This window comes from Haemorhous mexicanus, chromosome 9 (genome assembly GCF_027477595.1).
Source record: "Haemorhous mexicanus isolate bHaeMex1 chromosome 9, bHaeMex1.pri, whole genome shotgun sequence".
NCBI lineage: Eukaryota > Metazoa > Chordata > Aves > Passeriformes > Fringillidae > Haemorhous > Haemorhous mexicanus.
The window spans coordinates 20,871,648-20,896,142 of NC_082349.1; the positions used below are offsets into that span (position 1 = coordinate 20,871,648).

Below are 24,495 nucleotides of genomic sequence, written 5' to 3' on the forward strand. Positions count from 1 at the left end.
TTTGGTAGATGGATTTAAAAAGAGAAAATCTGTGTAAAAGAAAAGATTGTTAGAGGTGTCTGTTAGAAGACACATTATTTTAATCCTTAGGGAAATGCTTTTGCTCTTATTTAAAAACACTTCTGCAGTGGTGCCCTGGAAACATTACTGTGCACAGCGGCCTCCAGCCTGCTCACTGGGGACTGAAACCTGCCCATCTGCTTCTAATGCCCAATGCTAATGCCCAGTGAAGAAGAAACACATTCATTTTATAGAATCTGAATGTTTTACTTACTAATTCAGATTAAAAAATGTATTGTCTTGAAAAAATTGCATTACTGTCTTCAACTGGACTGAGCAAGATGGCACTCAGCCGACTTGCACTGGCTGAAGATCAGCCTGCAATTTTCAAATTACATGTCCTCCTAATTAATAAAGGAGAGCTTACACTGCCTAATTTGAACCTGTGCCAAACACTTCTCTTTCTCCACCACTTATTGCTCACAGCCCTCGACTGCTTGTCTGAGGCTTTGTGGTTAAAGGACTGGGTTTGCTGTGTGGTTTGTGCTATAGGTTTGATGGCTTGGGGTTTTTTGGTTTCTGAGTGTGTTATATCCTTCCTGTTCTGCTTTGACATTGACATTGTGTTTTGCCTTACTCTGAACATCTAAGAACAGACAACCCAATCTGCATGCACCCCTTGGGTCACGTTCCCCTCCTGAAATTAGTATTTTTCAAAACAGCCCAATATGTTTGTATTGCATGTAACAGACTATTTGTGAAAGCCAAAAGCATGAGTACAGTATGGCCATCGTTTCAGGCTGACTGTATTCATTGCCATTCAGGTCATAGCTTAGATTAATTATTGCATTTGTGTAGAGTATTCATAAGGAGATTTGCTGATTGTTGTTCCAAAGATTGATTACTTGTTACATTTACCTTGTGGCTTCTGTGGGGAAAACATCTTTAAGGTTTCAACATTTGCAAACATACTGAGGCCAGGCAGGGCCCCTGAGAAGTGAGGATACCTACACCTGCCACATCAAGAAGCCGTGACATACATCTACATTAATGTATGTAATAATGTAGTAGCAGTAATGTGTGTAAACCAGGGTAGAAAGCAGAAGATGTATAAAACAAGCATTTACTTTCAAGTGCCTCAGTCTAGAGATAGTAACATAGCCCTCGGTACTGGTGTACCTCTTATAATTAAAGTAAGGAAAAAGAAATTTAAAAACTTACAGGAAAATGCCAATTGGCAGATTTGTATAGGAGAGACAAATGGTTTGCAAAAGAGCCCACCTGAATCCTGGCTGTAGCTGGCACACAGTTTGCAAAGATCCAAGTTTCTAGGCCTTGAATTTCATCATTTGGCAAAAGAGTGACCCAGGCTTTGCAGGCAAATGCAATGACTTGCATGATGTTTCTCCTAGAAATTGGCTGGTTTGAGGGAGAAGTAGGAATATGAAGCTTCCTGCAGAAAAACCACAATGTTCCAATTAGTATTGAAATGATTTTACAGGTATTTTTAGGAACACTAGCTTTAATGGAATTCAAAAATATGTTCAAGTCAAATTAGAAGACATCCTTGAGCCTGGCAAAGGATAAAGGCAGGAACCATTCGATTTTAATTTATCTCCTGTACCTCTCCTGAAATATGTTTATTAACCAGATAGACTCACAGGTCATATTTCCTGCTGTTCATCTTTTTTGTCCAAACACATGATCATATACTGCTGTTTGCAGCAATACAATTAGGAGGTACTGAAAAGAAGACAAAAAGTAAAACAATTCAGCAATCGTACATGCTCTAAATAGGTTTTTAAAACTGCCTTGCCAAGCAGTGCTTAAAAAATAGGAATAAGCTATAAGGCTGTATATTACTTTGCAGCAGACTTGAAGTTTGTCTTTGTTCATTCATGTAATCCACTTTAATTGCTAACTAATAAAGCAGAAAAAAAATGTCTTTAAACTTAAAAATAATCACTAGAGCCTGATAAAAGATCTTAGCAAGCATTTAAGATGGTAGCATTGCCAATAGCAGCTTTGTTTCCTAACTGTTTTCCGGGTGAAGCCAGTAGTAGCCCCAGTCAGAAAGGGTTCAGAGGACCCTTTTCCTTTTAGGTGCTATAATGAGATAAACTGTCAAGTAGAGGGTAGTAGATGTGGTGATGATGGATGTGACACAGTAACACCAAACAGATAGTTAATGAGTTTTTGATTTGCTGTTAAACCTCTGCACCCAGCAAACAAAATGCTGTGCTGCAATATCTCAATGCAGTGGTCAGTGCAAACTCTCACACTGGTCCATCCAGTAAGTCACTTAATGTTAAACTGTGGCCTCTTTCCTTCATCTGAAAAAAAATATTTTAGAAGCACCTTAAGAAGTAGACTTATTTGTGAAACACTGTAGGAGACTTACCTGCAAGAGTTGCCTAATGCTGGAGGAATGTGGTGTCAGTGAACCAGACCAGCAGTTTATTTTTCAGTATAAATCTTCCTTCATGCATTTGCTGTGTCTCATACTTTTCCTTCTGTCATGCATTTAGTTTCAAAAATGGCATGTTAAGTAAAATTACTTAACGTTGCAAGCCATAAAAATAAATTATGGTTTAGTTCTATTAGAAGCCCACTTCTGTTCACAAGCATATGCTCTTTATAAGAGCATCTTTAGACTACTGGGGAAAAAGGGACAAAAATACAACTTTACAAAGTTGCACTTCTGGCAGTTCTACGTGAGAAGTTCTTGTCCTGGTCTTTACCATTTGTTTTGTCATTTAGTATAATGTCTACTAAGATAGAGGAGCAAAAGGAAGTCAGGCAGTAGAGAAAATTACCTAATGGTAACTCATGTTTTTGTAATCTAGCCTTTTTACATCCCATTTTCTTTACCCGTCTTAAGACAGCAACCTTTTATTTCCTTTTGCTTTTCTTCTTGTATGCAAAATTCCTCCACTGCCTTCAGACTGGACACTCAAGTCTTTGCCTCATACCCAGTGAAATGAAGGTGTGCTTTTATATGCACGAATGTAGTTCAGCAATTTGGACTGTGTTAGCACAGATTTAAAACAAGGGCAGGAATGCCTGCCCACGAGAAGTAGCAAACTGATTCCTTTGTTTTGCTTTGCTTGTGTGCATGGCTTTCGCTTTCCCTATAAACTTGTATCTCAACCCATGAATTTCCTGGCTTTTACCCTTCCAATTCTCCCCCCAGTCTTCTGCAGGGGGATTGACTGAGCAGCTCCATAGGGCTTGGTGACCAGCTGGTTAAACCATGATATGTATTCAGGGGAATGACCTGAAATAATTGAGGACTAAAGAAGAAGAAAACAGTAACAAAAGGTTGTCTTTTTAAACTTCAATTGGCTTTTGCATTTTTTTTCTGATGATCTCATTGCTTTACACCCCTCCTTTCCTGTTCCATACCATACCACCTCTCTGTTTCAGTTTTACCTGGTGGTGCCAACAGTTGTCACTAACTTGTTTCAAAATTTAGTTGTGCTCTTTCCTCCCCCTCTGCTCCCTCCTACTTTCTTTTCAAACCTCCTTCCTGACCAAGGACACACCCAAAGCCTACCTGTAGAAAAGGATGAGGAAGGGCTGCAGTGCCCTGGAGTGGATCACTGCTGTGACACAGCAGTCACTGATCCCATTGTGCAGCAGCACATGCAGCTCACACAATCAGCTCTCAGGTACAGCTGCAGTAACTTCACTCCTTTGTGGGGCAAAGACTCTGAGCTGTAAATAAAGAATTCACATTCAATTCTCTGGCCAGAAGATTATCAACAGCATGTGTCAGTAAATGCTGCCTGTGAAAAGCACGGCCCAACCACAGCTCCTCTGTCCCTGAAACTTCCCCTTCTGCAGCTGTTACCCATCCTCAGGCACTTTGAAAAGTATAAATCCAGAAAATGATGCCAGCATCAGTTGCAAATGGTTAAGCACCCAAAATATAATTTAGTTCACATATTCAAATATCAAAATATTCAGCTTCTAAAGTCTTAATGTATTTTTTAGAGAAATTTGATTTTGATTAAAGGTACTGCAGGGAACCTAATACATGTTTAAAGATCTAATTTCCTAATTTTTTTGTTGTCTGTGGCAACTTTAACAAAGTCAGAAGAGTTATTCCCACTTTATCCTGATTTACACAGATTTCCTATAGCATTTCATTAAAGATAAGAATATAAGCACTATAGTCCAGATTATCTATAGTTTCACAGCACTAAAGAGTAAATGTGTATTTTCTCAGAGATTTTATTCAGTCACCCTTGATATCATCCAGAAAGCTAGAGATAATCTCCCCTCAAACTCTGGAGCAGTTTAGGAATGCAACAGAGAATCTCCTTTTTATGTAACTTCTGGATTGTCATGGAGGAGTGTTAAAAAACAAGAGTTTCTTCTAAAACTAAAAAAAGCAACTATACTGCAAGAAGGGAAATGTATTGTTCTTACAAGTACTTGCTTGTGTTGAATCATTGCAAAAATTATTAAGCCTTCCTCAACCCTTCTTACTCATCTGCTCTACTACAGATTCAAAACTCAAATAAATCCTTCCTGCAGCCTTCTCACCATTGAGTTGGCTGATATTGCAATGGCCCTTTAAAGAATTTTTTTGAAAATACAAAGCATGAAATCATGTAGGACACAGCAGTCTAGGGTATTGCCTTTACAGATAATGGTATATTTTCTATATTTTCTTACGAGAACACTTTCACAAGTAATTATTATTCTTGGTATTTCACCAGCTCAGAAAAGTTTTGTTTCCGAAGTCTAGCACACACATGCATCAGGAGTGCCTGTTTGGCTAATGCCATGCAGGCAGCATGCTGCAGCCTGCCCTCAGAGCAGCAGTTCTATTTGCAGAACAGTCTATTTGTAACTTAATTACACTCACTCGGTGAATTATTTTAAATGTCATCATTCATAATTGGTGTTTGGCACTTTTTTAATGCAGATATACTGGGGAATAATTAATTTTACATCAAGTTAAGCCCAGTAATAAAATAACACCAAACAATGAAACACACTAGGAGATCAGTCCTCATCTGAGGTGACTAGAAGGGCACATATTTTGTTGCAATGTCATTTTTTTAACCTTTACAACTATTCATCATTAAGAGACTGATTTTATTCCATGTCCCACATCGAATACAGTGTGTCCTTTCATTATTTTTTTCTCCCAGTGTGAGAAAATTTTGTCTCATAAGCTCTTGCTGCTGTTTCCATAATTGGAGCATCTAGGAGCAAGTCTGCTTCAATTTAAATCAGTGCAAAGATTCCCACAGTCTTCAGTGGGAGTTAAGAGTGACACATGAAGGACTTGTCCCTCACAATGCCAGAGTAACAGCACCAAATACATATATGTATATATGAATACATTTTCTTCTTATACTTATTTTGCTTCCTGAAGTTTTGCTACTTGGATTTACTCAGAGTGTAGCATGGGGCTGTTTTGCATCTTCTTCTCCAAGGCACAGCAACAAGCAAACACCTGAACTTTGCTAAGACCAGCACATGCTTGACAGCTTGTCATTGTAATAGTGACAAAATTGCAGCTGGCCATCAACAAAATAATAAAACTGACAATGAGAGATATTAAAATGCTGTCAAGATGAGCAATGCCTCCAGGCAGAGGTTGTCCTCACCCCTGTTTGGACAATGGCCCTCAGCAAGCTGTGGGCTTGCACCACCACTCCATGCCATGCCACTGCAATACCAACTTGTAAACAAATAGTAATAATTAAGACCTTCAACAGAATGACAGCCAGCAGAAAGATTTCTTTTCCTCTACTTAGCTTCAACCAATGTATTAATCTTGTTCATGTAACTGAACTACAAACATTTTACACAGACCTGTGGCATTGAACACAGTTACACCTCTTGGGCCGTTGAGTAAGCTGCAAATCTGCTCCTCTGCTGCAAATAAGAAGGAGGGATGACAAACACTGAGTTTAGGCTCTTTGAAATCTCTGACATGATTTTTAATGGAAAATGTGGACTATCCAGTACATAATCCACATTTGAACGCCATTACTATATAACCTAAATTAAACTGTCCTACAGGGTGATAAGAGTCATTATTGTATAAAAGCTAGTCAGAACCTCAACAAATCTGCCTTTTCAGTCTAATCTCTTGTAGTTACATCATCCCATGGCTACCTTCACTCTGCTAGCCTAGACTCAACTAATAAAGCCAGGCATTTGTAGGTGTAGATATTAAAAACAAAACAAAATCCCATTTGTGATGGTGACTGACAAACACAGAGCATCTGAAATGAAGGTGTCCTGAAGGACTTAGAGCCTGCAGTGTAATTTAATTAAGATATCAAAGTGATAGCATTATATCATCTATGACAGCTATTCTATTATAAAGCATTTCTTTAATTAACAAAGGCAGCACCTGAGAAGGCAAGTGCTGGTATGAAACACACTTGCCTTACACTCAGAGAAACACAATTACTCTTCAGACTTGCTTGAGTTACACTTGTTTTACTGCCTTTTTATTTGCCTTCAGGTGGGGCTGTGGCCCCCATTCCCTGTTTTCACAGACTCCCCACAGCCCCAGGATGCTGCAGGGATCTTGTCCTAAGCCTTGCCACACCTGCGAGTTCCAGGAGCAGAGCAGTGACTTTTAGTTTTCCCTCAGTCAAAAACTGCCTCATTTTCCACCACTGCCATTGGAGGAGCAGGTGATGGCAAAGCAGCTTTGGAGAAGCTCAGTGTGTGCAGAGTTAAAAGCTGCTGGGAGGTGACAGAATTATCTGGGGCTTCATAAGCACTGGGATACCTCCCGGAGCTTTTGTTCAATTGCTGTTCACGTTTTATTCAGTAAGAACATCTGTTGGTTTCAGCAAATTCATGTCTAGGAATTAAATTAATTGAATCTCTGGATAGGATTTGCCTCATTGAAAGAAACTTCAGAGAATTTAAATAAACTATAAAGTCCTAATAAAATATTTTTTATGGCATAGGGTTGTTTTATAACTACTTAAATATCCCTTCATGTATTCAACACAGAGTTTTAAATGGTTTTCTTACGTGCTTGCAGATTTAAAAAAAGTCAGAAGTTTCTATTTTTGAGCATCATATCCAAACTTTTGGCATCAGCCAAGTTCAGACACCTGCAAGTGTGCAGGCAGCTTCTCCAGGTTTGGAGGGTTACAGGACCCTACAAGAAAATGTTACATACATACATACATAGATACATATATATATATATATATATATACACACACACACATAGATATACATATAGTTGTGACTCTGAGTTTCTCCTATATCTGCAAAATAACAATTATGAAGTCTAGAAAAGCAGTCTGAGAAATATGAAGGAACTTGAATAGACATAATATCACATGGAGGAATTGATTTTATGATTAAAAGCTAGTCAGTACAGTGTTGCAGAATATATACAGATAAGTAGAGAGATACAGAGTCACAAATGTTTGCAAGGAGATGAGAGGTAAACAATAGATTTTTTTCTTTAATAGCTCCTATGCAAAGACAAGTATCTCTCCAGCTTCTTGAATAAATTACATTAATACATAATTTCCATAACCTTGCTATGTCACTGTGAGTTATTAAAATCAAAGATGCCTTAAGAGGCTTGCTTTTTTCTTATATATATTTTAATTATTGACCAGCTTTTTGAACTTGCATGTGCCCACAAAATACTATTAACTGGTGCATTCAAGTGCTGTATAAGAAAATTCACAAAAATAATCTCAAATCCATTTAAAATTATTTACAGCCTTATGTTCACTTCCATTATAAGCTAAAACTTGGAGTTATTTTCCATTGATCTCACTGCAGCACTTTCAGTAAATGCCCAGTGAAAAATTAGAAGAAATGAAAATTAAAAAAAAAAATCCAAGGGCATATCTTTTGAAGTTGCTTTTTCCTTTTTTACTTTTGCATTAACATATCACAGATGGCCATGTGGAACAGGGTGATTTTGTATGCTGTCTAAAGACATTGTTAAAAGCAGAGCTATGCCACTTCTTATCCATAAAACACTTTATTGGGGCTTGGAAATACTCAGATGCAATATGCAAAGGTTTTTTTATATGAAAAAATGTAAATGTTGCATACCTTTAAAGAAAGGGGCATATGGCTCTGGTTTGTAGCACAGTACAGCCTTAAATTCTCTGTCAGGTGAGAGAATACCTCACCTGCTCTGAGGTCTTTTATTTTTGCACCCTTACAAGTACTGACTCATTTTATAAACAGATACTTCTCATTCTAGTAAGTGCACTTCATACAGCTCCTTTCATACTAACTGGAACCTAAAATTCCATTTAAAGATAAATGCTGAGCAGTGCTAGCTTGTTTAAATTACTGAGTCCCTGTAGGAACACATGGAGGCATATCTCTCATATTCATCCCTTTCTGGCTTCAGATGCTGCCTTGCCCAGTTGCCACCTGACATCAGAAGCACATCCATGTGTTGGGGAGGGGCTGTCCCTCTTGTGTCCCTCACAGAGGCAGCAGCTGAGGTGGAGCTGGGCTGTCCCAGTACTCTCCTGTCCCTTAGCACCCCGACCTCTGGGCTGCGCAGCCAGGACACTGCAGGCTGGTGAAAGGTTTTGACCTTGCTTGCACCTTCTGCAAGAAACAGAGTCTGTTGGAAAGTAGTCATACAGTCAACCATTAAGTCATTAAACAGCGTTTTTGCTCAAAATTAGACAGGCTGGAATAAGAGAATGTAATTTTTCACATTTCAAATGACAGCAGTTAATTGCATTACTCTAGCCAAGGTGTTTCTCTTTATCACATCTTCTGTAAGATGTGTGATGGGTAGGACTGATAGAGAACATAATATGCTGTAATTTATTACTTCCCAGGGTGGTACACGGAAAGAAGCATAGTTAGAGCTTCTCTTATCAACTTGCTCTGTAATAGATTGAAATGTATTAGGATAAAAGGAAAGCCTGTCCATAAACTTTACCTTCAGGCATCCCAGCAGGCAACTGTAGAAAGTCTATTTTTACCACTATAGAAAAACCACATTGAGTCTCTTCTGAGGAACTCCTCTACCTAATGCTTAGCAAAAGTCAAATGCTTTTTAGGTTATATTCATTTGACAATGTTTGTGAGTTACAGTTGTCTTGTCCTAGCGTGCACATGCAGATTTCATCTCTGTGGGGGGTTAATAGCCCAGAAACAGAACTGGCAGCCCAACACCCCCAGAGACAAGCAGCACTGAAATGCCCAGAGCACTGCATGGCCCAGGCTGCCCTGGTCTTACTAACAAAGTTACCCGAGTTAGCCCAGTTCATGTGCCATGAATTCAGGACTGTACCTGGTTACACTGGAGGCATGCAGAGGTTCAGAGGGGGACCCCAGCTTGCAGAAGTCATGCCACAGCTCTGTAGGGAAAGAAGCCTCTTCAGATTTGAATTACTTTATAAAACAACCCAGGAAGCAATTTTGCCTCGGTTCAGGGGAGCTGGTTGCATGCTACACATCTGATGAGTTAATCCAAAGTGTTACATACCTTATCATAAGCCTTTCTTGCACTTGGAGATGCTCTTGTTTTACTTTAGGTAAAATATTCTCATTCAGGCTTGGGAGGTACTCTGTGTTATTTGGGACAGTACCTGAGGCTATGCAATCTTGTTGGGACAGGTTTTATCCCCATTGCTCTGAGGTGCCCACCTGAGGCAGCAGCAGGGATCACGCAGACATTACACCCTGCCCTCTGCATGGGACAGGAGCAGCTGCTTCCCTTCCCCTTTCACCACACAACCAGCTGGGCTTTTCCATATTCCAGTGTGCTGTGATGGAAGAAGTTTTTTCGTGACAGTTTGTTAGGAGGCAGTGCAAGCACATACCATACCTGAAGTATAAATTTGCAGATAACAGTAGTAATGACTTTAGGAAGTCATTGTATATTTTTCGGAGCTGTGTGGTTATTTTTTATTATGGACATATGACATAAAGGAAATTACATGACATTCTCCAGCACAGAACTGAGAAAATTACCAGTTTATCACAAAGTTTGCAACCTTTCCTCAAAAGATAATATGTGGGGATTTTTTTTTTTATTGAATTACTTATATTGGTGCAGTATCCTAATGTGGATTTGATGAGTGACTTTATTCTTTTTCAAAGCACTATGTACTCTAATTTGAATGTGGAAAGACATCACACAATTCATTGTGAATACTAATAAGACATCCCTTCACTGTATAATGAAATTCAACATTCAAATTTGTCTCTATAACAATTCCACATTACGTAGGTATACACTGTGACTCATTAAAAATATTTTATCATCCTGACAAACACAAATGAAGGGAAAACAATGTGGTCCACCTTTTAAGAGACATGAGGTGAAATTGGATTTCACTTACAACTGTCATTATTGTTTATGTTCTTTTTCATTCTTCCTTTAAGTGGTTCACATACATGCAAACGTCCTCTAAGCCTGGGAATCCTGCAACAAAAAACTTACCAAATTCAACAGAAGAGAGTGCAGGTTTGGTAGCAATAATAAGATGGGAGGGCAGAGGGGGATTATAGATATTAGGAACAGTGTTTCTGCATAACATGAGCAATTCTAATTGGGGTGTTTGGCATTCAGTGTCAATCCATCAGCTCTAAAACTTATTAAAAATGGCAATAGACATATTAGTAGGTCCAAAAGTGTAAAAAATAATAATACTGATGTTAAGAATCAGAAGTAAAATTACAGTTATTGTAGAAATACAAATTTGCATGAGATCCACGAGCACAGAACCAGTAACACTCTGGAGTAGGATGAGCAGTGTCTACAGATGCAGACAGTCCCAAAAATACAGCTGAAACATCCCTAGCAAGAAAATATTCTCTTCTGTCTCTTTAGTCCTTTTTATTTGTTGTCTGTCTTTGCACTGTCTTTTTTCTATGGCATTAGCCATAGAATTAATTAAAAGATTTGTCTTTGAAAAAAATAATTAATAAAAAATTTCTTTTGGAAAAAAAGGCCCTTGAGGCAAAGGAAGAGCGTCTGGCTTAGCCACCACTCATCTGAGCACTAATTACTTCACCTCTTTGTCTGATCTCCTGCACCTGTAATTTTGTGGGCAGCTGAACATGGTTGTAAGTCTTTTGGAGATTTAGAGCTAAAAAGTAGCATGGAAAACATTACATAAACATGCAATATTACATAAACGTGGATTGAAAGTTTTTTTACAGTTTTAAGTGACCTGGTTTTTCTATCCACATTCACAGCTACTACACAGCATCCTATTCAAACTGGTGTGATAATATGCAAAATAAAGGACTGTCAGGGCTGGGGAAGACAGCCTGCCTTGCCTTGGAAAGGCTGGCTAACTTCAATGATAGCAAAGGAAAAGTTAGTCCAGCGCTGGGAAATTAACTGTTTATTGAATGGCACTCAGCATTTCTCCCATTGGGGTGATTGGTAAAACATCAGCTGACTGTTCTGGTAATGCTCTAGTGAATATAGGCATTACTTAGTGTAGGTTGTGCAGGTATTTGATTAGACCATCTGTTCTAAGATTACTTCTTTATGAAGAAATAAAATGAAACCGAAAATAATTTTTTTCTAACTATGTTTTGCATTACATTTGATGAAAGTTATTTAACTATTGCTACTACTTAGGAATGCTCTTGAGCAATCTCAAAAGTCTCCCACAGAGGAAGCAAGAATCACCCCAGGAACACTATTAAAGCTGACAGTGGTTTGTCACAGGCAACCATTAATGAATACCGTGGAGGATTTGGTTTTCTTCTGCTCATTGTCTTGCCATAATTCATAGTCAATATCCCACAGATTTTGCAGAATGACTGTGTAGCTGCACATCTAGGCAACCAAACAGCATCTTTTAAGTTGGTGAAAATCACAAGTGAGAAATAAATTATAAGATCTTATTTCTGAGGGTGATTACTTAAACAAGAACTCTGTCTCCACAAAGCTAGGAAAGGTTTGGGATTTGGTTTTGTTAGTTTCCCTTTTAACTAGTTCCTAGTAAAGGAGTGTGCTTCTCTATGCATGAAAATAGTTTTGGATCAACTTCTTGTCAATCAGAATAGCTTGGTACAGTGCCTTTGGCTATCTGCACCAACACAGTCAGCCAGTATTCAGAGTAAAACATAAAACATACAATCACAATGACATAACAAGGTGTGCCTTCCATCACACTGCTGTACTTCCCAGTTGTAGCATTTTCTACAGTTCCACTTTCAGGAAATAATAAAATTATCAGGCAAAACAAATTAAAAATAAAAGCATGCTCACACAGATGTGTAAATACCGAGGAATTAAAATATTGCCAGTGGAAAAAACAGAATTCTTCATACCTGAATTTAGATTGTTGAGTTTGCAGCAGCAATACCTGCAGTGCAGATGAGGGTAAGCATTTGCAGGTGCTATGTTTACATCTGTCAGAAAGGAAATAATCTGAATTTGTTGTCCTCAATCCTGCTGCTCTCTGTAAGAATAAAATTGTAATGATGCCTTGAGGGGACATGTGCAGTGAAATTCATTTTGTTGGGACAGAAATGGTTGTGTCTAAGTCCAACAGACACACACATTCCCTGAGTAGTCTTCTACAACATAAATAACACTTGCACATGCAAGTAGCTATTTTTGTATGTAAGTGACCTTTTAGTCACTTAAGCATGAGTACAACAGCACAGGCATAATTTAGCTCTTTGTTCACTATTTAGGGTGCATTTTCATGTTGCCCTTAAGCCAGTCAATTTATCTGCACTGCTTCACTTCCTTCCCAGCTGTTGCATCCCTTCTGCTAGTAGCAGTAGTCTTCTAGCCAAGCACTACATCAGAGCAGAGACCTGAGCTTAAATAGGGTCTGGCTGGGGCCCAGGTGGGGCTGGTCAGGGACATCAAACCCTGCTCCCAGGTTGGGAGAGGAGAGACATTAAGGCCTGCAGGGGTCTTCCATGCTATCAAAACCTGTTTCTCAGACTTTTTAGTATGCACAGTTTTCTTTTTTGGACCAAAACTCTGAACACAATCATTTAAAACAGCAAAGGAACAAAAAAACCCCAAACAAAAAATAAATTTTTAGTGTTCCCAGTACCCTGATTTCTCCTGTCCCCACCAGGATGATTTCATTTCTCAGATTTTGATGCTCACATTCCCTCCATGATCACTGTGATCACTGATAACATCTGTTCATAATAATGGACTGACTTCCCTGTGGGCTGGCTTTTCCTTGCTCAGGAATGGCCCCTTTCAGCTGTAATGTTTTAGACTTCTTCTTTCTGCCTTCTCAGTGGCTTCCATTCTAATCCATGGATAGTCCAAAATAATCAGAAAGCGAGCAAGATGAGAGCTGTGTCAGAACACAAAAGCTCAGGCAGAGACACCCCAAGCTGTTTTTACTGGCAGCATAAGCTATTCCCAGCTGAGGACACCCCCTGTATCTCCTGCACTATTTCCTTGCCAGAGCTCCTGCAGGGCAGCAGGATGGCTGGAAAACTCGCTCAGACAAAAATGCTGAGCTGAGCAGGATGCTGGAGATGGATACCTCTGCTGCCTTGTCCAAGGAGTGCTCTCATGGATAGGCTGCTTTAGCCAGGACAAGTGCCACTGTTCTGAGAGAAGGGGGTATTACACCCCCTGGGATTTCAGTTTCTTCAATCCAGGTATGCATCTGGTATTAAAGAAACTGTTTTTCTTGGAACATTTGCTGTATTGTTCAGCCAGAGCTCAACACAGTGGGGTCCCAGCATCAGGCATGGCATGACACTGCAAAAGTTATAAATAGGAAAGTGATTATGTTGCCAGATACCTGCTGATGCAAGAGGAACACACCAATATTGAGCTTCTGAAATAACAAAACCACACTGGGGTTGGTGCCAGTAAGATCTGCCATAAGGTTATGCCAGAAGGATCAAGTGGCCAAAGTTACATCAGCAAGGTTGCCAAGTCTGAGACAGTTTCAGCAGCAGAAAGCTACCAGTGAGGAAAAGAAGGATTTTCACTCCCCAGAAGTGAGTAGAAATATTTCAGTGGAAACAAAACTCCATTTGACTCATAAATTGAAAATCATTTTCAAAAAGTAACTAAAGTTACTAAAAATAGAGAATGTTCTGCTAGGAAGTAAATGCCTTTGGCAAATGCACCAATGCATTTGGTGCTGCAAATATTAAATGTTCTCCTATGCAGCATTTTCAATCCATAGTATTGAAAAGAGGCAGTAATCTGAGAACTACTCTGTATGCCAGGAATACCTTCACATGATCTACCAAAAGGCTTTGCAAGCAACAGTACAATATAATCAGGGATTACTGAGTTCATCATGCAAAAGCATTTCTCTCTAATTCTGCATCTATATGTAAATTTAGTATAGGATTCCATACCTTCTGGAGGTGTTGTCATGAAGAATAATTAGCTAGGTTTGTGTGCCACACAGCAAAGTGCCAGATTTTTAGAGGCTTAAATACCTTTTTTTAAATCTGAGTTACAAGGGCCTTGTTACGCCAAGTTTGTTTCAGGATCAGGACCATAATCTACAATGTACTTTCAAGCTTAAAAGTGCATGAAGTTGTTAAGTATTATTGGCTATTTTTGGCCAGTCACATCCTCCCTGGTTTAATCTTTTTAAGTCTCCCCAGAAGGTATTGATTTAAACATGCTTTTATTCTCTTTTTTGCTCATTTTGAAGAATGTACATTGTTCAGCCTGCAGCTCAGAGTTCAAAGTGCTAGTCTGGGCATCCAGATGCCCTCGCCTGGGAGCTCTTGAAAGAGCATCAAATCTTCCACTCAGATTTTAGCACTTTTTCTTTCTTAACTTAAATCACTTTAACTTAAAATGCTGTCACTGCAGTGATGAAAGGCTGTGGATGGTAAAACGTTCTTGTCTAAAGCCATTCCTGTCATCATCACAGCAATAATTCTGCAGACATTGACCAAGATGCTCTCAAACCAGCTAATGGATGTAGTGGCTTTGATAACATCAATTATGCACCAGATCCTGGACCTTGCCAGTCCTCCACCTCACTGACTGTTTGCCTTTAGCAGAACAACACCTTATTAGGTGTAGTAGTATCTCACAATTAATGTTTCATAATCTGGCTCTGTCACAGTAAACAAGTAATTCCTGGTTAGAAACCACATGCAAAATGTAACCATTAGGGCAATTGCTGCTGTTAGCTATTACTGTCTAATTAATCACCTACAATGTACAGCATGCACCAAGTGAATTAATTGTAATGATCTTTTGAAAAGGAAAACAGAAATACTCTGTTATCTCTAAAAGTGTGACTTGAATGTGGTAATTTACCACACAGCCACACTCCAGACATAAGTGAGGCTGTATTTATTTCTTGTCTCGTGCATCTGATCTAATTACCTTGTGGCAGTGGTATGAAAATCAGTTGGAGTGACTCACTTCTTGAAAATTTATTTTGGCTCTTCTTAAAGTCTTGGCCAGCTTGACCTCAGCAGCCTTCACCAGTCTGAAAATGCAACTAATAATCCTCTGTAGGGATTTAGCTAGGTGTCCATTACAGCATGTAATCTGTGATACAGATCCAGTCTTCACGCTACAGAAGATTTAAGCCCCTCTGTCTTTGTTCCTGAGTGAGAAAGTCCATGAGGTGTTAATGTGGACAGGGAACACATTGAAAGGAGCAACATCTTCAGTGGAACCCTGAGCCTGTGTGTGTGCCACTGAGGAGCTGCACAGGTGAGAGACCAGAGGCTTCACCTGAGCAGCAGCACTCAAACTGCAGCCCTTGAACAGCAGCTGCAGCACTGCTGCTGCTCCCCTGCTGACATTCAGAGGTCACGCTGCTGCTGGACATCTGGTTTTGACCTAAATCCTCACCCTAGGGTCACTGTGCTGTTCCTGGAGAGGCTTTTGGTAGGACACATTGCTGCCCAGGGGGAGCAAGGCCAGCCCTGGCACCCCATCACAGCCAGGGACACTTGCAGAGCACCTCCAACACCACTATAAAAGTTCAAGCTGGCTGGCACAAAGAGACATTGCTGTGTGCTAAAACAAACTAAACCCAGCTACTTGAGGGGAAACCTACTGGGCCCAGTCAGCCCTACTCAGGAGCTTCTCAGGTGACTCTGCTTTTTCCAGCCTGGGCTGAGTGTCATCAAGGCATGTGATACAGCCACATGTCCTCACTGTGCCTGCAAATCAGGTACCTCCTCCTAAAGCCAACACTTAGACCACAGCAGTAGTTTTAGTGGTATTTTCAATTCCATGAGCAGCCAAAACCAAAATAAATAGCAGCTTAATTTGCTTGCCTGCAAGGAGCTATCTAATCAATCTCCCATTGCTGTACAGGAAAATAGTGGGTTTCTTGTTGGTGGTCATGGTTGTGGCATCGGGAAAGACTCAGCTACCTTTTATGCTAATTGGCACTAAAGTGTTTAGAAGTATTAATCAGTATTTAATTATTTAGAACTCCCCCCGTGGCTTAAATATCATTTTGAAAAGTTATAAATATTTTCCACCTTGTCCTAGTGAAGAGCTGCTTCTTGGAAGGCTTAAATGAAGATAAGTTTACAGCTGCCTGCTAGGCACAAAATTACTTAGAGATGCTAATGCTCTGGTCCTTCAGATGGTCCCAACATGAGCCTGGTTTTCACAAATTGGACAAAGTTTGTCTTTGTTGTATTCATTTTACTGAGACAAAAGTCTTAAAGAGGATTATCATAGAGATCAAGGCATTAAAATATGTAACTAATCCCAGTTAAATTAATTGTTTTCATAATAACATGTACTAAGGGACATTTGTGTAGAGTAAGACCCTTTTAGACTGTTTTGGTAATGTAAGTATGACTTACCATGCAAATTACATTTAAGATTAATTAGAAGCAGTTGAAAGCCAAGTTGCAAGCAGAGAAAATGCGAACTTGATTCCAAGCCTCTGAAGCAATAATTATGTTAAATATTTCAAAATTACATCAGCAATTGCCATGTCAGTAGACAGAGGGGGAATTTACATAAACTCTTAATTTCTCTCCTCCTGTTAAAATTCAGGACACTTATTTTATTGGCTTATAATCAGCTTAGATTTTTTTTTCTCCTAATTTTCTTTTTCAAGCACTTGAACTCCACACAGGTTATCTTGGTGTCATCAAATCATTCACCTCTTAAGAGAGAATTCTGTGCCATTAAATTAAAAGAATAGTTAAGTTTATTGGTGAGGCTGTACCTGAAGCTTTTCTTAGGATTCTCATTTGCAGTGATGTCCTTACCCTGGTGCTTCAGTGGCAGGTTGTGGCACTGTTGTTACCACTGGTAAGAGCTTCCAGGTGGAGGACACGACAGCACTGTGATTCTGATCTATTTCTCACAATACTCTGCCATTAATTGGAATAATCTCATCTTTCCCTAAAAAGCTCTGTGCACAGAGTTGTAGACTGCATTTCAGTTGCAAGCTAGTGCTGCCAGCTCTCAGTGTCATACTGTCTTCACATCAGCTTGTGGGGTGTTTTTAGAGCCCCTCTCCCAGTTATTCTCTGATTGTGTTGGCACCTCAGCTTTTGCTAAAACGTAAAAGATAAAAGGCAAAGGGAGTAAAATAAATCAACTAATATAGAGAAAGAAACACTACATCCCATACAACCTGGGTTAGCTGCTGGAAGTCATAAAACATGCTTCCTCCAGCATCCAGGGACTAAGGGATCAGAGTGGCTTTAGTTTTTAGCACAAAGAGTCACAGCAGACTCAGCGGTTGCTTGTGGGACAGAAAACTAAAGCCATCCCTCAGCAGTGCTTAATGCACCTGTCTGGCTGCACAGGAGCATTTATTTGTTGGGTTCTGATACCTGTGACTGCCCAGTGCAGTTGTTTTTGCCAAAGCAGAAGCATAAAGCATATAGATTAGAGGTACACAGATCTAAGTGATTTTTCTGGGCAACCTCAGATAGGTGTGACTTATGCAATCCGGGCATCTCCTGATAAACCAGTATCTACATATAGCCAAAGGATCTGGAACCTTACAGATTTCACAACATGTATATTTTCCCTGAGGAAAATAGGCTTGTGTAAGTTAGCAGATTCTACCATTTGTATCTGATATATTCAATGGAGCTTAAACATTTTAAAATTCTGTGTTTTCTCTCTTCTTCTTGAAGCTTACTTTTAATTTTCACTGTTTTATTCAAAAGGAAGGCATAGAAATAGCAACCATGAGCTTGAAATCAGAGCTGTAACAGATTATAGACAAAATTTTGCAGAGTATTTCCAGTTACAGCTGGTTTTCAAACAACCCTTTTTGTTGTCGTGTAGTTTTTTTCCCTAACTTCCAGTCCCAGTGAATCGTTGTCAGTTTTAGCATTCAGCTATATTAACAAGAAAGACAGAGAAAGAAAACAGCATTTTCCAACCCAGGTAAGAAGAAGTTGCCAGTGGGGGGTCAAAGTGAATGCAGAAGTTCTTTTGCTTGTGTTTTGTGGGAGTATATCAAGGAGCAGAGCAGTGGCCAAGGTGGAAACTCATGTTTGAATCCTGTTTTCCACACTGGGTAGCACTGAGTCACTTCATTGCCCTCAGGCTTTGAGATGGAGAGAAGTATAACTGCAATTACAGGAAAAAAAAAGGTTGATCATCATGCCAGGGCTTGTTCTCTTTTCAGGGCAGGTGCATGGAACTCTGAATAATGACAATGACAGCTACATTAATGACCTCATCGAGCTCTGCTAGGTATAGGCATGTGTGTATTTTCCCCCAGCAGTGCTGACTATCAGTGAATAGAGGCTTCTTCCACAATCTGAGTGTCAGGTGGAGGGAAGGATACAAAGCAGCAGTTGCTTTCTGGAACAAACACAGAATGAACAAGTAGCAAAATACTAACGTACTGTGGAAAGCTGAAATTAGATATACGTGATTCAGTGCAGCCTACAGGGTCTGATATCTTGGCAACTGCTGCAAGATATCCCCAATCTGCAGACAAAATAGCTTTTGTGAAGAAGCAGAAGATTATAGTGTGAAAGTTAATGCATCAAAAGGCTAGAAAGAGAATAATTCACTTTCACCTTGCTTCAGAGGACAAGCAGCAGTAAAAGCTGTGCACTGTTGGCAAGCTTTTTTTTTTGTTGCTGTTTTTAACTCAACCCTCAGTTCAGCGCTCCTGCCACCTTGGCAGTGTTCCAGCTGGAGCCACTGACATCTCCCACCTAATCAAGTGCTGGATTATCTTGTCCTGATAAATTGAACCTGGTGCCTCATGAAAAGTCTTTTCTCAAGTACTTTGGTACCCTGTAATAAGATGGCAGATACCTGAATCAAGTCCCAGAGCTGACAGAGCACTGTTTTTCTAATGGCTTTTGGTTGCAAGTGTAAATGTTGTAAGGCAAGGCAGTGTTGAGCTGGTTAAGCATGATAAATTTCCCACCTGGGTGAAAGAAAACTTGAAAGCGTACTGAATACTGGCTCATACTGAGTACACACGGGCTGCACTGCTAACAAAATACACTTGCCCTAAAAATCAGTACTTTTTTGGGCAGAGCTCTGAGGAACATGCTTGTTTTAAAAAGACATCCTCTTTGGCTGCTGCATCTTTCTAAGAAGAGTTGGAGTTATTGAGCTATTAGAGACTTGCATACTGTTCTTAGCCTTTTGTGACTCAATCTCTGGTCCAAGTTGTTCAGGGTAAATAAGCTTGTTTCTTTAATATATATTAAGAAAAATGTCTACAGTACAGACACAAGGGTACTCTCTATGTTGTATTTGTACTTCAACAGGTAAAACAGCCATGATTAATCTCACTAAGATGAAGTTATTACTTGCAGGCATTTGTTTTTTCTTTCTTGGCTTCCCTCCTGGAGAAAAACAGTCCTTAGTTAAGAAACATCTTGTATGTCACACCTCTGTGGTGCCCCTTGTAACACTGCTTTGCTCTTTTCCAGGGGAATCCCTACATGTGCAATAATGAATGTGATGCAAGTACCCAAGAACTGGCTCATCCTCCAGAACTGATGTTCGATCTGGAAGGAAGACATCCCTCCACATTTTGGCAGTCCACAACTTGGAAGGACTATCCGAAGCCTCTTCATGTCAATATTACACTCTCCTGGAACAAAACCATTGAGCTTACAGATAACATAGTCATCACCTTTGAATCTGGCCGTCCAGACCAAATGATCCTGGAGAAGTCACTCGACTATGGACGAACGTGGCAGCCCTACCAATACTATGCCACGGACTGCTTAGATGCTTTTCACATGGATCCAAAATCAGTGAGGGATTTATCACAGCACACAGTCCTAGAAATCATTTGCACAGAGGAATACTCTACTGGGTACATGACAAATAGCAAAATTATCCACTTCGAAATCAAAGATAGATTCGCTTTTTTTGCTGGACCTCGGCTTCATAACATGGCTTCTCTTTATGGCCAGCTTGACACCACCAAGAAGTTAAGAGATTTCTTTACCATTACAGATCTGAGGATAAGACTGCTTAGGCCAGCAACTGGTGAAATATATGTAGATGAGCAACACCTGGCACGCTACTTTTATGCAATTTCAGACATAAGGGTATACGGAAGGTAAGAGAATATATAACTTTAGAAACGGGCATATGTGTTTGATTTGAGAAGGTATTCAAAACTGTTTATTTTCCCAAAGAAGATTATATTTTCTGCCAGTGTTCATTGGAAATCTGACTCAGCTGAAGGCCATTGCTGTCATACCAGAAGTCTCTGACTCAGTGGCACAAGGTCTGGGTGTTTGCTGGCACTCACTTTGGATCTTGAGCCCTGGGTCTCACAGGGGGGACGGTTCGCCTGTTGGCTCAGGAATTCACCCTAGCAGTCGAACGCTTGCTTCTCTTATGTAGTTGGAGTCTTATCCAGGGGCAGTTACCCAAAAACAGAGATTCTGTTTTATCATTTGACCTTCCCAGGCCTCTAATGTGAGCTGTGATTGATACAGCAGCCCTTGCACAAACCCCTCCCACTAGGTCTGGCTGTGAACAAGGAAAGCAGCGGAGATTAGAGCCCATTCCTTCTACTTTAATTAGCTCTGAAATGCAGAGAAGCTGAATTAAAATGGAAAAAAACCCAACAGTGTTTTAGATAGACTGATTTGAATATAACAAAGATGATTATTCAGCTGGGTTCAAGACAAATGGTTCCCTCTAGGGCAAGTGGTGGCTGGTATCAAGTGCTGTAGTCCCAAAAATAATAACTGCAGTGAAATTCCTATCAGGAAATTTTGTACCCAGCTCAAACTAGCAATTGACTGATGCCCTCAAGCAGGAAGGTTATCCCTTTGTATGGGTCTCAGATGCCAAGTTGTTCAGAGGAAATTAGTGGGATCACCTCTATTAGCAATTCACTTGCCAGTCGAATATACTTTTGTTCCCTCTTTGTTTCTCCTATACAGGGTTTAAGACTTCCTTTTTAAAAAACTTTTTTCTTTAAGGGAATCTAAGTATCAAAACAAACAGAAAAGCTAATCTATCTTGGAAGGTCAGGGACTTTCTTTGCAGACTCAGAACTGAGTGAAAAAAAATAATGATTATATAAAACAGTGCTGACTATATTTTTATTATTCCTGTAGTGAAAATCAAAATCATCAAAATACATTTCTTAGGACTGGAGATTTAACATGCAGTTACAGTCTTCTGTGTCCACATCAGCTATATATCCATACGTACATAATTACTAGTCTAACATTTGAAAATCTAAAATAAATGTTGCTGTTTTAAGAGTTCTTCTTGCAATGCTCATTAGTTGCATTGTAAATTATTTTCCAGAAGTCTCTTGGGAGGGCTAAGTGGATCATGAACAGCTTAAGATACTGTTTGAAATAGTTCAGTAAAATTAGCCTCAATATAAAAAAATAACACCTATTTAATGTGTATATTTTCTCCACTGGGCTCCCTCCACATAGGTTAGCTCTACTGAGGCATCATATCAAAGCTCAGGATTTGTAGGTCCTTAGGCATTAAGGAAAGCCCGTTCCCTGTCTGAAAGCCCATTTGGAGCTTAGTCTGACTTCAATTAGATTATCATTACTTTATCAAAGAAAGCATCTGAAGGATTAAAAAAGAGTGCATTGCATGGAAATTAGAAACAGAAACCTTCTGAGCACATCTGGGGCTCACCAATCTTGTGAAAATTATCTGTAGAAATGAAGCGTGACTGTACAGAGAACTTATCTGATGCTGATGCTTGTTGTCTAAATGCTGCAGTAATTGGACATGTGCTTTAAAAGAAGTATCTGATGTGTAATAGTACCTCACAAGATTAGATTCATGTGAATCCTTATCACTTCTCTGCTAATGAGAAGAACAGCTCTTTTGGGATTTGGTGCCATTTCCTTCAACATCTAGTGAGCCTTCCTTCTTAAAGTCTTTAGGACTTGCTTGCTGCTGAGCAGCTGTGGGGCTACAGTAAACAGCCCCTGGTTGTTTAGTTGCACCCATTGTAACTCTCAATGAGCCCACTGTTACCTAGTTTTAGGTGGTTTTTTGTCTCTTCCAGAAACTTTATGGCCTCTCCCCACCAGAGTCTCCCAATCAACAATCCCAGCATATGCCCTGGCATGGATTGAGCATGGGAACCAGTGGAGGGAAGCAAGGCTTACCAGGGTAGTTCTGCTGCTGTTTCCAGTTCAGCTGAGCTTTCCAGCTATTGCTCCTTAATTGAGAATGTATACTGGAAATTGTTACAAATCTATTTTGTTTTGCTACCAAGACTCATATTCTGGGCTTTGAGACCCAGCTATTTATATAAATTTGGTAAGACTAGACTAGATTATTCCATGAAGACAGGATACAAAGGGAGGTTACCAAGGAGCTTGACATGTAGTGGATGAAGGATGCTGGCAGCCACTTTAAAGCTAGTCCTTTTTCTGAAAAACATAACCTGTAGGTCAAATATAGTTAAAATCACCAAAGCTCATAATAGCATCTTTCTAAAGGCAGCATAAAATGTAATTTGTTTCACACTGTGTTTTAAGCATCAATGACAGTGAAAAGCATCTATCTTAAAGCCACTATGTTAAATATACAGGGCTATGTGGTGGTTAATACTTCACAATGAATTATAGGCAGGGGATTGTTATATAAATATAGGTTTGTTTTGTCATTGCTTTGCATTTTGGTGTGAAATAAGCCTGATGTATGTTGCATTAGAGATGAAAACCTGTGTACTCTCAATGAATGCCTTTCCTCCTCTATTACTACCTGTTTATTCTTCTTCAATTTACCGCTTCCATTGTGTATTTATTAAGGTGATGAAAAAAAGGAAACATGGCTGTTAGCAATTTCAGCAACCCCATTGTGCTCCCATTATTCAAGAAACCTAATAATCCACATGAACTAATTCTGACTTACTGACGGTCTGCTTCACTAAATCAGGGTGATTTTTTCTAGTGAATAATGGACGATGCAGTGTGCCAGTACCTTAATTAAAGAGAGCCTCTCTTATTCTTGATCTTATTTTAATTTACAGGGTAATACTACAATAATATCACTAATGGAAGGTACATTAAAGGGCATAAAGTAGCATTAACTGTATTAAATTATGGCACTTGTGTTAATTAACTGCTGAAGCAAGATGGTCCTAACAGCTAGAAAGGTCAACTAATGCATAAATAAAGTCTTCTGGGATGAGAAGCTAAGAAAGAGCAGACATCTTCCTCTCATCTGGCCTTGCTGCAGAGGATCAGAGGGTGTCCTGTGCTGCAGCCTCAGGAAAGTTTCTTTCACTGTGCTGCCTGCAGAGGTGGCCTGACCTGTCTGCAGGCTCTACCTGTCTTCAATTCCATGGGAAGGACAGTCCTGGCAGTAAGCAGTGAGGTACAGCTCCCAGTTTTAAACCTATTTTTGCAGAAGTTCACTAAAAGGCTGATAATAATTCCTTTGAAGTCAAGCTCAAGGTTCCTAGCAGATTTTGGATCAGACTGCTGAAGGTTTAACCATGTTAATTTTAAAGTATTTTTGCTCTAACTGTTATATTGTCAGTGACATGTACATTTATACACTGTAAATTAACAGCAATTCGGGATGCTTGTAAAAACCGTGGTCCCAGTGGGTAACAGAATGACTGGCTGGGTAAAACAAAGGCTCTTATTGCTTTTGAATGATTAGGTTTTGATCTAAGAGCCACTAGTTTCTTTCTGACACCAGAATATCCAGTCTCTGCACAATGTTATTAAGCCCTCTGGAATTTATTTTTATACTCTTCTCGCCTTGAAGATTCTGTATTTAAGCCCCAGGGTTTTCTGACCGCGTCTCAGCTGCAATAGAAACCTCGCTAACTCACAATACACAAATGAAAAGTAACCTCAGTTTTAGCACTTCCTTGCTCTCACATTATCTATTCTAAATTCAAATCCATCTCAGCATCTGAATAAATTAATCTGAAGTAAAATATATTTGCTACTTAGGGGGTTGGTGCTTTTTTGTCTCCTTGGTCAGCCCACTGCTCCTGCCAGCTGTGAGGCTGAACTGCTCCTGAGGCTGTGGTGGATTTGGGGTGGGTGAGGGCCCTTGCCCTGAGTGGGAGCTCACCCTGCAGCTTTGGGCACGCAGTTCCACCAGTCAGGCTGGGCTCTACTTGG

The 24,495-nt window shown here is 39.7% G+C and overlaps 1 protein-coding gene across 2 annotated transcripts in view; it reads left to right on the forward strand.

Moving 5' to 3' along the window:
- NTNG1 (netrin G1) overlaps positions 1–24,495 on the forward strand; it is a 148,513-nt gene that overhangs the window by 42,371 nt on the left and 81,647 nt on the right. For both annotated transcript variants that reach the window (XM_059854417.1, XM_059854418.1), the window contains exon 3: positions 19,831–20,471. In XM_059854417.1, the coding sequence (XP_059710400.1) occupies positions 19,831–20,471 (641 nt within the window). The remainder of the gene's footprint in view (positions 1–19,830; positions 20,472–24,495) is intronic.